Raw genomic sequence first — 13,982 nt, forward strand, 5'->3', positions numbered from 1 at the left:
AAGTTATCCTACATTTTTTCTGTAAAATGTACAGGGAAGCCAATAATTGACCCCCTTAAAATTTACATGGGATTTCCTATGTTCCGCTCGGCGACGCACAACCCGGTATATCTATCGATTGCAGTGGCTAAAAATGTCATTTCTTCTTAAGTTTCATTTGTTTACATTTATGTATCGGCTCTATAAAAACCAAAAGCCAAAATATCTGTTAGAGAAATTAATTCCAAGAAATGCGATTCATGATAGAGATATAAGACATGAGACTCTGACATTGTCACACCATAGCACAGCTCTTTTCTCACGTAGTTATACTTACATTGCCGTAACAATTTATACTCGATTTAGAACTAATTTTTCAATTCCAATATCTCGCTTTAAAAATGATTATAAAACTTTGTTCTTGGAGGACCAAATGTACAATTAGTTTTTTGTTGCGGATTTACAAATGTATTTAATTAATTTTTTTTCTCTCAATTTGTTCTTTGGTTAATTTTTATATTACTATTACTGCTTGTTTGTCAAAACATTTGTAATTATTATTATTAGGGTTAAGAGATAAAAGGATCTTTAGCTAATGTTCGCCTTTTTGGGCAAATGTAATGTAATGTGCATTTGATACCAAATAAAGACATATTTATTTATTTATTTATTATTATATCTATTAAATGACGTCCTTAATTTGTCCGATTTAATACCGCAACGAAAGGTTCATTATAGGATAAAAAAAGGACTGTGCTGACATGTGCTATCTAAGACCCTGTATATTTCATTGATATATAGGTATAATTTTTAGCTTTCACAAAAAATCCAATTTTGTTAGGACCTATGATTGGAACTGTAGATTTGGTGGTACCTATTTACATAACATAATAACAAAAAAAATATTATTCAAAAGCGTAACGCACCTTATGACGTAATAAGGGGCCGATTCCGTCAAATTCGGTCTTAACCGGGGCCACATACGGTAAAGCTGGCAACGATTTTATCTAAACAGGCGAACAAAAAGTGAAACGGGTTGCGCACGTAGGGCGCCGCGACGCCACGCGCCGGCGTCCACGCACGCGTCCCACCCACAACCGCGTCCGACATCATCGAGCGACCACCGCGCCAGACGACGACGGACCCGCACAATATTTTATCGGCGATTTCCAGTTTTTTTTTGCACACGATTCGCTAATCGGCCACGGGAAAATGTCGCGTTTATTGTGAGTGTGTGGTGCGCCCTTCGAGTACGGCCCTGCTGCGTAGTACCGCGGTTTATTTTTCGGCCGACCGGGATTACGAAGAATCGACAAGATTGACCTGTAAGTATTCGGGCCCTTCAATAAAGGGCGGGTTTGAGGGATGAAGGTTTCGGGTCTATATGGGGCAACATTCTGTCAATTTTCTATACACGCCCTTAGAAATACACTCGCTAGAATTCGTATTTTTTAATTAAAGATTGTTTGCCCTTTTCTTTATGTTAACAATATACAGTGAAAAGTTAAGGTTTAGAGTTAGAAGTTTTTTGAACCCTTAATTTTGTTCAGTTAAACAACAACAAAATTATACATTTTAATTTGAAATACGCTCTATGCCATTAACAATATTACACTTTTACAGTTTTCATACTATTAGAAACATATTGGTCTTGGTTTTCAATGAAAATAATGGCCCATCTTTTTTCACACAGAGTTTCTGTCAAATATTCGTTTCTTTAAAGCAGTTACACTCACTTTTTATTCTTTCAGGCAGTTGAACTCATTTCCTATTCATCACAGGAAGTAAGAATCTGTACTTATTGCTTCCAGGCATTCGAAGATATATTTCCATTTCTTTAAAGCACTTATAGTAATTTCTTATTCTTTCTAGGAATTTAAGGCTATTTGTTATTTATTTTAGGTAGTTTAAGTAATAATCCCTATTTTTTACAAGCAGTTAAAGTCATTTGCTATTTGTTTTAATATTTTTACTTTATAGAAGATATCGTTGACTATCTCTCTATGCATTTGAAACCATATTTATTATTTTTTCCAACTATTGGATATATGTGTCAATTTCAGTCATTTCTTATATCTTCTAGGCACTAAATATAATTTGCAATTTCTTTAAAATATATATACTTTACAGATAGTTTTGTGAATTTGTACAAATTGTGGCGCCCAGCATGGGCTAAAATAGTGCGAGTTTTTTGCTTTACTGAAGGGTACGTGGGTTTAAGGGATGAAGATTAAGGGTTTGTAGAGCAAGACTCTGTACCACTTCTATACGCGTCCTAAAAAATGCACTGGCTAGAATTCCTACTTCTTATTAAAATAGGTTTGCCCATTGTTTTATGTTTCCAATATATGCACTGACAACTTCGAAGTGAAGGCTTGGAATATAATTGTGCCATTTTCGAATCCTTTATTCGATTCCATCAAAAAGGTCGCAAAAATATTGATACTACCAAGTTCGTATTTTGATCTTGTTACTGGACATTCATTCGTTCCTCAAAACTGTTTTCGGTAATATTGAGATGAGGACCTATAAAAATATTGTGAATCGAGACGAGTATCGACGCATATCTAATAGCTGAACACGGCATAATTGAAGTACTAATTTAGTGCTTAGTTAACAATATCCGACCAGTATCGCAACAAAGCAACGACATTAAATAAAAAATTCGGTAAAAACTTAAGGTTTAGGTTTAGAATAAGAATCTGAGTTTTTTGAAATATTAATTTTGTTCAGTCAGATATTGATTCGTACAAAGAGACAAAAAAAATTTAAACAACATAATTATATATATTAAGAATGTTCAGTAAACATATAAAAAAAAATTAAAGTTCTAATTATATTCAAATTCTTAGCTTACACAATTAGAAACATATTGGTCTTGTTTTTCAATAATGATAATAATAATAATACATGTTCTTTTAGAGAGAGTTTCAGTAATATATTCGTTTCTTTCAAGCAGTTACACTCACTTCTTATTCTTTCAGGCATCTAAGGTTATTTGGTATTTTTTTTCAGGAAGTTTAAGTAATAATGCCTATTTTTTATAAGCAGTTAGTTATTTGCTTTTTTTATATATTTTCTTTACAGAAGATATCATTAACTATATTTCTATGCATTTGAGATCATATATATTATTCTTTCCAGGCACTTAAAGTAATTTGCTATATTTTTAAAATGTATAGACTCTACAGATAGTTTTGTGAGGTTGTACAAATTGTGGCGCCCCAGCATGGGCTAAAATAGTGCAAATTTTTTACTTTACTAAAGGGTATGTCGGTTTGAGGGATGAAGATTAAGGGTTTGTAGAGCAAGACTCTGTACCACTTCACTTTATATACACGTCCTAAAAAATGCACTGGCTAGAATTCCTACTTCTTATTAAAATATGTTTGCCCATTGTTTTATGTTTCTAATATATGCAGTGACAACTTCGAAGTAAAGGTTTGGAATATAATTGTGACAGTTTTTCGAATCCTTCATTCGATTCCATCAAAAAGATCCAAGAAATATTGATACTATCAAGTTCGTATTTCGATCTTGTTACTGGACATTCATTCATTCCTCCAAACTGTTTTTGGTAATATTAAGATGAGGACCTGCAAAATATTGTAAATATCGACGTATATCTAATAGCTGAACTTGGCATAATTGGAATTTAATGCTTAGTTAACAATATTCGAATAGTATCACATCAAAGCAACGACATTAAATTAAAAAAATCGGTGAAAACTTAAGGTTTAGAATAACAGTCTGTGTTTTTTGAAATATTAATTTTGTTCAGTCAGATATTGATTCGTACAAAGTGAAAAAAAATATTTAAACAATAGAATTATACATTTTAAGATTGTTCAACAAACATCTCAAAAAAAATTAATGTTCTAATTATATTAAAATCCCAGTTTACACTATCAGAACATATTGGTCTTGTTTTTCAATAATAATAATGGTCCATGTTCGTTCACAGAGAGTTTCAGTCAAATATTTGTTTCTTTCAAGCAGTTACACTCACTTTTTATTCTTTCAGGCACTTCAACTCATTTCCTATTTATCACAGCAAGTATGAATCTGTACTTATTCTTTCCAGGCATTCGTAGATATATGTCCATTTCTTTTAAGCACTTATAGCAATTTATTATTCTTTCTAGGAATTTAAGGCTATTTGTTATTTATTTTAGGTAGTTTAAGTAATAAACCCTATTTTTACAAGCAGTTAAAGTCATTTGCTATTTGTTTTAAATATTTTTACTTTACAGAAGATATCGTTGACTATCTCTCTATGCATTTGAAATCATATTTATTATTTTTTCCAACTATGGGATATATGTGTCAATTTCAGTCATTTCTTATTTCTTTCCGGTAGTCGGACTGAAAGATTTTGGAGGATTTGATTTTTTCCTTCCAGGCATTTAACCAGATACGTCAATTTCTTTTAAGCAGTTTAAGTAATTTCTTATATCTTCTAGGCACTAAATATAATTTGCTATTTCTTTAAAATATATATACTTTACAGATAGTTTTGTGAAGTTGTACAAATTGTGGCGCCCAGCATGGGCTAAAATAGTGCGAGTTTTTTGCTTTACTGAAGGGTACGTGGGTTTAAGGGATGAAGATTAAGGGTTTGTAGAGCAAGACTCTGTACCACTTCTATACGCGTCCTAAAAAATGCACTGGCTAGAATTCCTACTTCTTATTAAAATAGGTTTGCCCATTGTTTTATGTTTCCAATATATGCACTGACAACTTCGAAGTGAAGGCTTGGAATATAATTGTGCCATTTTCGAATCCTTTATTCGATTCCATCAAAGGTCGCAAAAATATTGATACTACCAAGTTCGTATTTTGATCTTGTTACTGGACATTCATTCGTTCCTCCAAACTGTTTTTGGTAATATTGAGATGAGGGCCTACGAAAATAGTGAATCGAGACGAGTGTCGATGCATATCTAATAGCTGAACATGGCATAATTGAAGTAGTAATTTGGTGCTTAGTTAACAATATCCGAGCAGTATCGCAACAAAGCAACGACAGTAAATAAAAAATTCGGTAAAAACTTAAAATTTAGAATAAGAATCAGTTTTTTTAAAATATTAATTTTTGTTCATATCTTTAAAATGTATAGATTCTACAGATAGTTTTGTGAGGTTGTACAAATTGTGGCGCCCAGCATGGGCTAAAATGTTGCGAGTTTTTCGCTTTACTAAAGGGTACGTGGGTTTAAGGGATGAAGATTAAGGGTTTGTAGAGCAAGATTCTGTGCAACTTCTATATACATCCTAAAAAATGCTCTGGCTAGAATTTCTATTTTTTATTAAAATATGTTTGCCTATTGTTTTATGTTTCCAATATATGCATTGACAACTTCGAAGTGAAGGCTTGGAATAAAATTGTGACAGTTTTTTGAAGTTTCGTTGCATGGGCTAAATAGTGCGAGTTTTTTGCTATACTAAAGGGTACGTGGGTTTGAGGGATGAAGATTAAAGGTTTGGAGAGCAAGACTCTGTACAACTTCTATACGATTATAAGATTGTTCAACAAACATCTCAAAAAAAATTAATGTTCTAATTATATTCAAAATCCCAGTTTACACTATTAGAACATATTGGTCTTGTTTTTCAATAATAATAATGGTCCATGTTCTTTCACAGAGAGTTTCAGTCATATATTCGTTTCTTTCAATTTCAGTCATTGCTTATTTCTTTCAGGCAGTTGGACTGATAGACACAGAAAAGATATTTCTTATTTTTCACAGAAAGTGGGAATTTGTACTTATTCCTTCATGTCAATTTCTTTTAAGCAGTTTTACTAATTTCTTATTTCTTCTAGGCACTTAAAGTAATTTGCTGGTTTTTTAAAATATATATACTTTACAGATAGTTTTGTAAAGTTGTACAAATTATGGCGCCCAGCATGGGCTAAAATAGTTTTTTGCTTTACTATAGGGTACGTGGGTTTAAAGGATTAATATTAAGGGTTTGTAGAGCAAGACTCTGTACAACTTCTGTATACATCCTAAAAAATACACTGGCTAGAATTCCTATTTTTTATTAAAATATGTTTGCCCATTGTTTTATGTTTCTAACATATGCAGTGACAACTTCAAAGTGAAGGCTTGGAATAAAATTGTGACAGTTTTTCGAATTCTTCATTCGATTCCATCAAAAAGATCCGAAAAATGTTGATACCATCGAGTTCGTATTTCTTGCTACTATAGACATTCATTCGTTCCTCCAAACTGTTTTTGGTAATATTGAGATTAGTACCTACGAGAATATTGTAAATCGAGACGAGTATCCACGCATTTCTAATAGCTGAACACGGAATAATAATTGAATTGGGAATTCAGTGCATAGTTAACAATATTCGAACAGTATCTCAGCAAAGCAACGACGTTAAATAAAAAATTCGGTAAAAACTTAAGGTTTATAATGAGAATCTAAGGTTTTTGAACCCTTAATTTGATTCATACAAAGTGATTAAAAAACATTTAAATAACAACAAAATTATACATTTGAATTTGAAATATGCTCTATGACATCAACAATATTCCATTAAATCCAGAAAAAATCATTCCCATTTTAAGAATATTCCATTAAGGTATCGATATAAAAAATTAATATTCTAATTATATTCGAATTCCCAGTTTTCACTATTAGAAACATATTGGTCTTGTTTGTGGTCCTGTGCAACACAAATGATCCATGTTCTTTTACAGAGAGTTGCAGTCATATATTATCAATTTCTTTCAAGCAGTTAAACTCACTTCATATTCTTTCAGGCCATCTGTGTCTTTCAGGCAGTTGAACTCATTTCCTATTTCTCACAGGAAGTAGGAATCTGTACTTATTTCTTCCAGGCAATCGAAGATATATGTGCATTTCTTTTAAGCAATTATAGTAATGTCTTATTCTTCTCCGGCATTTAGGGTTATTAAGTCCTATTTTTTTACAAGCAGTATAAGTCATTTGCCATTTGTTTAAAATAATTTTACTTTACACATAGTTTTGTGAAGCTATACAAATTTTGGCTGAGTCTTTCACTTCACTAAAGGGTGTGTTTGAGGGATGAAGATATAAGGTTTGTAGGGCAACGTTCTGTACAACTTATATGCACGTTCTAAAGAATGCACTGGCCAGAATTTGTATTTTTAATTAAGAAATGTTTGCTCATTTCTTTATGTTACCAATATACAGGGTTATTCACGACATACGACACGTAATAAATCTACTAGGGCTAATCTACTGAGTAAAAAAAAATAAAAATGGGATTATTAGAGGCATTTAAGTAGTATCTTTTAAAGTTATAGGGTGTTTCAAAGTGCAGAAATATATCAGAGTTATGTTTTTTTTTAAATGAACATTCTATATATTATTTGATTTTTTGATTTTACATCGTAAATAAAAATAGGTTTTATTAAGGTTTACCATCCTAAACATTAAAGTTTTCGAATTATTTTGTGTTTGGTAAAAATACTGAGACAATTTCAATAAAAAATACTTTACATGTGCTATATCTTAGTATATAACTCCAGATAACTAAGTATATCTTTCAAGTAATGGAATTCATAATTCCTATTTCTTACAGGCAGTCGGAGTCATTTCTAAATCCTTTTAGGCAGTTAAAGTCGTTTGGTATTTTTTTAAAATTAATTTATTTTACAAAGAGTTTTATGAAATTCTACAAGTTGTGGCACCCAAATAATTAATTTTCTAATTTCTATACACCCTTTAATATAAACTCGCTGGGACTCGTATTTTTATTTAAAAAAAATATGCACATTGCTTTGTATTACAAATACAATAAAAACTTAATATTGGTTAATTTTTTTGCTATTTCTTATTGTGTTCTTTTCTTTTAAGCAGTTACAGTCTATTGCTATTTCGTCCAGGCATTTAAAATTATTTGCATATCTCTTTCAGGCACTTGAACTCATAATTTCTATTTCCTATTCCCGTTGGAGTTCCTATGGCTGTTAAAGTTATATGTATATCCATATCCTTCATTCAATTACAGTAATTTGCTATTTCTAGCAAGTGCTTTTACGTCATTTACTATTTTTTTAGGAAATTGAATTAACTTTCTATTTCGCGCTTAGCATGGGGTTAAAATTGTTAATTTTTTTACTTCACTAAATTCATACTTATAATATAAAGAAATGGACATAAGTCTTTTGTCTTTCAAGTAGCTATAGTAATTTATTATTCCTTTCATTCAGTTGAACTCATAATTCAGTAAAGTCTATTACTCACTAATTTTTGTTTTTTCCTTACAGGCATACGCATTTTTTTAACATTTCATTTTACTTTATAAAGTTGTGTTTTGAATTATCAAAATTGATACCCAGCGTGGGGTGAAGGTTTTAATTTTCTGCTGTTTATTAAAGGGGACGTTTAAGAACAATATCCTGTTAGAGCAAGGATTTAAGAACACATTTACTAAAATTCGTATTTTAAGTAATAAAATGTAGCATAAATAAAAGTTCCTAATAAAGGCATTTTCCCTCTACACCATTTTTTTGGTCTTATCCTTATAGTGTTATAATCTTTAATTTGTTCCAGGCATTTATTTGGTATGTCTCGTACAAATTTAAGTTGTATAACTATCTGTTTTTGAAGGTGGTAGACAATGGTACAGTGAAAACATCTTGTCGAACTTGCATTGTCTTATTTATTTAATGTAACACGACGTTTCGGTTGGTAAGTATCTCCAACCGTTATCAAGTGTAAACTGATATATGAACTGGTTGTATATCTATGTTGTACACAGAGTTGATGTACTAATTGAACCGTTTCGTATTCCGGTAATTTTCTATTTATTTAAACCAGTTTAAGTAATATTTTTATTTTTCGATAGTTAGGAAAAATTTATGGTAATTTTAAATTATATATTCAAATTTTACAAATTATTTTGTAAATGATTAAAATTGGCGAATAACTTTTAGATCTATAGGGAATCATTTCTTATAAGCAGTTATTATTCCTTCAATGATTTCGAACGGTTTTATTATTTGTTTTAATCATTTGGAAAACATCTAAGAAGTATAAGATTATTCACATACGTATTTACGTTTTGTATGATGAAAATTCATATCCAATATTACTGATCTAGTATTTAGCCCTAGAGCTCATACTGCCTATGTGTACCCGTGTATCGTTTAACAGCTCTGTGTGAAATTTATATACACATTTATTTCATATCTTAGACTATCTCTGTAAAAATGCTCCACTGGTATAAGCCGTAGGACATTTCACTCGAACTTTTATTCTTGTATTTAATTATTTTACTTTTAGCCTTGAAATAATGAAAACATCAATAACTTGTAAATACAATAGGTGTACTTGTTCAGAAAATACATCGTTATAATTATTATGAATCATTTGTTGGAATTACTGCGAAAAGATAGTGGAAAAACAAATACCAGAGATAATCGGGGTTTAAAAATAAAATGTGTGTATTTGTAGGCTTTTCTGTAAAAATTGGTTTTGTGAACTGTTAAAATTGGCGTCCAATGTGGTGTTTTTACTCAAGTAGATTGCGGTTAAGACATTAAAATTTTCGTTTAAACTGTAAGATTTGTTTCTAGTTTTATTTAAAAAAATAAAGCGATAAAAAAACAAACATTTACAATTACTTGAAAAAACTTTGCGAGTCAGTTAAAATTAATATATATAACTTTATTAATATACATTTTTTAATTTTACAGGTGTTGTAAAAAGATGGGGTGCACGTCGTCGGCCGAAGAGCGGGCAGCCTTAGCTAGAAGCAAGGCTATCGAAAAGAATCTTAAGGAGGATGGAGCTCAGGCAGCTAAAGACATCAAATTATTATTGCTAGGTAAGTTCATCTTTTTTCCATCAACGAAAATTTCTTAATAATTACTTTTTCCAAATTCGACTTAAATGATACTCTGCTGATTATTGAAAATGTTTATCTCAGAATGATCACGGAGATAAAGGCAATGGTACAGCAAAAAGTTTAATCTGCTTACATCTTCTAGCAAGATAGGTTAAAGATAAAAAAGACAGTAAGTCAAAAGAATCGATGCGACCATGAATGAGGTTATGTAAAAAGCAAAGGTCTGCCTTCTTGTAAATAAATATGATAGAACCAAGGCCTTCAGATTATAATCATATTCATACTATTCCCTGGTATTGCCACAAAGATAAGTTACCACCCTAAGCTTAGAACGTTGAAAGGCCTTTCAATGTTCTAAGACCCTAAGGCATTTCTTCCGGCCCACACGGCAGCTGTTTTGAATAGCAATAAAACAGCTTTTGACACATTGTTTTGAATAAATGTGTTTAAGGTTAACTTAATGTCAAATATCACTCCAAGATTTTTCATTTTAGTGCATAGTTAGAGTTATACCATTTGTAATCAATTCTAAGTGGTATCATGGATCTAAAAGAGTAAAATTATAATAAATGTAACTTTAAAGCATTTGATGTAGGTATATCCAATTTTTTTTTGCATGAATTGTCAATTGTGCCTAAGTCTTCCTGGAAACTCCTGTACATTATCAGCACAAGCTATCTACAGTGTGTCCCATGCTCAGCGAATTTATACGTAAAAATTACAAAAAATTTCGGGGTTGAAATTTGAGCGTTTGTCATCCAGCCCTGCTTGATTAAAAAATAAAATCTAGCATACTTATATTTTTTTTAAATCAAGCATGCCTTGATACAAGCAACTTTAAATTATATGAGTAGGTAAAGTAGTATTTCTAGGCAAGATGTTAAAAAGTTTATAAGAAAAAGTTGTTTAGAATGCAAAATTATACCCGATTACCGAATTTCATAACCATAGGCCTACTTTAATTTTTACGTTTAAATTATTTATTATTATTATTATATTATTTATATATATTATTTTATATTATTTAGATCGTTGATTTAACTAGTAGATAAATAAATTAGTTAGTTTTTCTCTAATAATTAAATATGAATAAAAAAATTAACTGGTACACAAAACGTAAAAATCAAAGTAGGCCTATGGTTATAAAATTCGGTATTCGGGTATAATTTTACATTTTAAACAACTTTTTCTTATAAACTTTTATTATATCTTGCTTGGAAATACTACTTTACCTACTCATAACATTTTAAAAATACTAGTATCAAGGCATGCTCGATTTAAAAAAAATGAAAATATGCTAAAGTTTATTTTTTAATTAAGCAGGGCTGGATGCCAAACGGTCAAATTTCAACTACAAAATCTTTTGTAATTTTTACGTATAAATTCGCTAATCCTGGGATACACTGTATAACTTTTATATCTTCTGCAAATATCAGAAATGTGGAATGCCTAATACAGGGAGAGAAAGAAAAAAGATTGAAAAACGGATTGATCTACAATGACCAGTCCACACCATTTTCCGACTTTACTCGGTCTGCAATGAAGCTAGACAAATGCACAACTGGGCCTTTAAACATTTAGCTTTTCTAATTCATTATTTAATAAGGAATGACTGAAGCTATGGCAGGCCTTTGAAATGTCCAAATATAATAATAATGATAATAATACAGACCTGACTTAGTTTTAGTGGATCAGCAATATAAGATAACATCTCTTATCGAAGTGGCTATTCCCAATACTAACTAACAATTTAGTTCAAAAGCACGCAGAAAAAATTTCAAAGTACCGCGACCCAGAAGTACGGCTACAGAGGCAATGGCAAATGAATTTTGTTAGAACGACACCAATTATAATGTCGACTACGGGAGTCATACCAAAGATCCTGGAAAGAAGCATTGAAGAATTAGGTCTCAATCAACATATATTCAGAAAACTACAGAAAGTGGAGCTATTAAATACAGCCCGAATTGTATGTAAGGAAATTTCTGGAAACCAACACCATTGATGTCACGACGGGCACGATAACCTGGTAAGGGCCCCCACAGAGCTCATTCCCTTTGATACTTGGATTGAGCGCAAGGGGGTAGAGGGGATAGTTTGTTGATAGAAATGCTTAATATTCCATGTTACCAGTGATTACTTAATTTTAACAGAAGAAAATAAAGTGATATAATAAATTATTATAATTAGCAGAAACTGAGTTGCATTCTTTATTATAAAGCAAAAGAAAGAGTGAAACTCGTTTAATAACCAAAACTATTTTGTACTATAGTTACACTAAACACCAATAATAATTAAAATTTTTAATTTGGATTCTTTAAATCACCAAATTTCCACACACAGCGGCAACGCTGTAAATTTTTCCCAGATATATTTTTGCGATAAAGGTATTTGGCAACTGTGCTCATTGTTTACTTTTAGATGGTACACCTTTCGGACAGTATTTGTATTAAAAGGATGTTTTGAGTGATTTCAATGCGTCTTTTTAATTAATATTAAAACTAAAAACTCTTTTTTGCTGAAAAATGATAAAGAAGTCTGAAGTAGGTCACATATATTGGAAAAAGGAAATTCAAACAAATCTTTCCTTTCACAGGCGAGTTAGGTGTCAATGGTTTCATCCTTGTAGGTTATAATATTATAAAAGACGGCATATTTGTGAAGGATCTATTAAGTATTGGATACCAAAATATTAATAAAAATGTGTAATTTAGTATATTATTATAATCTAGCAAATTTATTGCTTATTCGAACCCGAAATGCCCCAAAATTAATGTGTGCAAAGTGAAGGTAATGTCTGGTCGATATCCAGCGACCAAAATCGAGAACGCAGCATATGTCGTTTGCCAGCAACATATTTATAGTCGGCGCCCATTATTATTTAATCAATATCTCCTGGAATTCCAAAGGAGTTTTAATAATTTTTTGTCTAGATATTAACAATGGATAACTAAATCGGTTTATAGTAAGTAGTATAAACCACGACAAACTAAGGAAATTAATTAAAAGGTTAACTTCCAAAGGATTTGAATTAAAATTTTTTCTGTAATAAATAAAGTTTATATATTTAAATTTATATAATAAATATTTAAACGGATTTAAGATAGTTGCGAACCTCTATAACTGCCAAAGGATATGGATAAAACTTTTCCTTCTAGCCGTTAGGAGTTACATCGCCCTTTTAACATACGACGATTCAATAATTTTTTACCAAAAAACTTTTGTTTGTAGAGGTTTGCAACCATCTCAAATGCGTTTAGATATTTATTATAGAAAAAAGATTAATTCAAATCCTTTGGGAGCCTTTTTCACTTCTTTAACATTCGACTTTTTAAGTATTTTTACAAAAAAACTTTAGTTTGTAGAGGTTTATAACCACTATAAATCGATTTATTTATTGATTGCCAATATCTGGCAAAAAAAATATTAAAATTCCTTGGGAATTTCAGGAGATACGGGCATTATATCGATTAAATAACAGCGGACGCGCACTAAAAATAGGTTGCTGGCAAACGACATCTGATGCGTTCTAGTGATTTGGTCGCTGAATATCGAGCGGGCGCGAGCTTCACAGATATGAAACAATATCTAGAAAAACAACACAGTGTGTTGTTTTTCTAGATATTGTTAACATAAATAACATAATTGTTAACATGTAAGTGGCAACATCGGATCCGTGCATTGTAAACATAGGGGTATTCTACGTTGCCAAGTTGCTTTTTTTTCATTAACTTTTTTGTCAGGAATCTTTTTTTTATTCTGAAACATTTGTTGATTACTCTCAAAGTATATACCTATTATTAGTCAGCAAAATAAACGAGGCTTTTAAAGAATACACTTTTTACCTATTTTAAAATACAACACATTAAAGAAATATGTAGTGGATTAAGAAAATTATATACCTATTGAAAGAAAAATTGAAAAGTCGATTTGACATAATTGTCTGAGAGATGGTGAACTCAAACAACCTCCCCTATGGTTTGCAGCTAGGCTTATTCTAGGCATTCAATGTTTTAAGCTTGAGTACCCTAGGATGAGTGAATGTTTCCCTCTGAGGAAGTGCGGGCCATTTTGGCTGAAAATCATAATAATAATAATAATAAATGTATTTCTGAGGGTCCAATTTTAAGATAACAACATAAAAATGTAT

General features: G+C 31.0%; 1 protein-coding gene across 2 annotated transcripts in view; it reads left to right on the forward strand.

Annotated features, from left to right (window-relative positions):
• The first annotated feature begins 1,082 nt into the window (after nucleotides 1–1,082).
• Nucleotides 1,083–13,982, forward strand: part of LOC126734759 (guanine nucleotide-binding protein G(o) subunit alpha) — a 144,727-nt gene continuing 131,827 nt past the window's right edge. Inside the window, exons 1-2 of one of the 2 annotated variants that reach the window (XM_050438474.1) lie at nucleotides 1,083–1,304; nucleotides 9,681–9,811. In XM_050438474.1, coding sequence (XP_050294431.1) covers nucleotides 9,694–9,811 — 118 coding nt within the window. In that variant the 5' untranslated portion in view covers nucleotides 1,083–1,304; nucleotides 9,681–9,693. The remainder of the gene's footprint in view (nucleotides 1,305–9,680; nucleotides 9,812–13,982) is intronic. The other variant, XM_050438479.1, reaches the window with a different exon arrangement.

The sequence above is a fragment of the Anthonomus grandis genome, chromosome 4 (genome assembly GCF_022605725.1).
Source record: "Anthonomus grandis grandis chromosome 4, icAntGran1.3, whole genome shotgun sequence".
Taxonomy (NCBI): domain Eukaryota; kingdom Metazoa; phylum Arthropoda; class Insecta; order Coleoptera; family Curculionidae; genus Anthonomus; species Anthonomus grandis.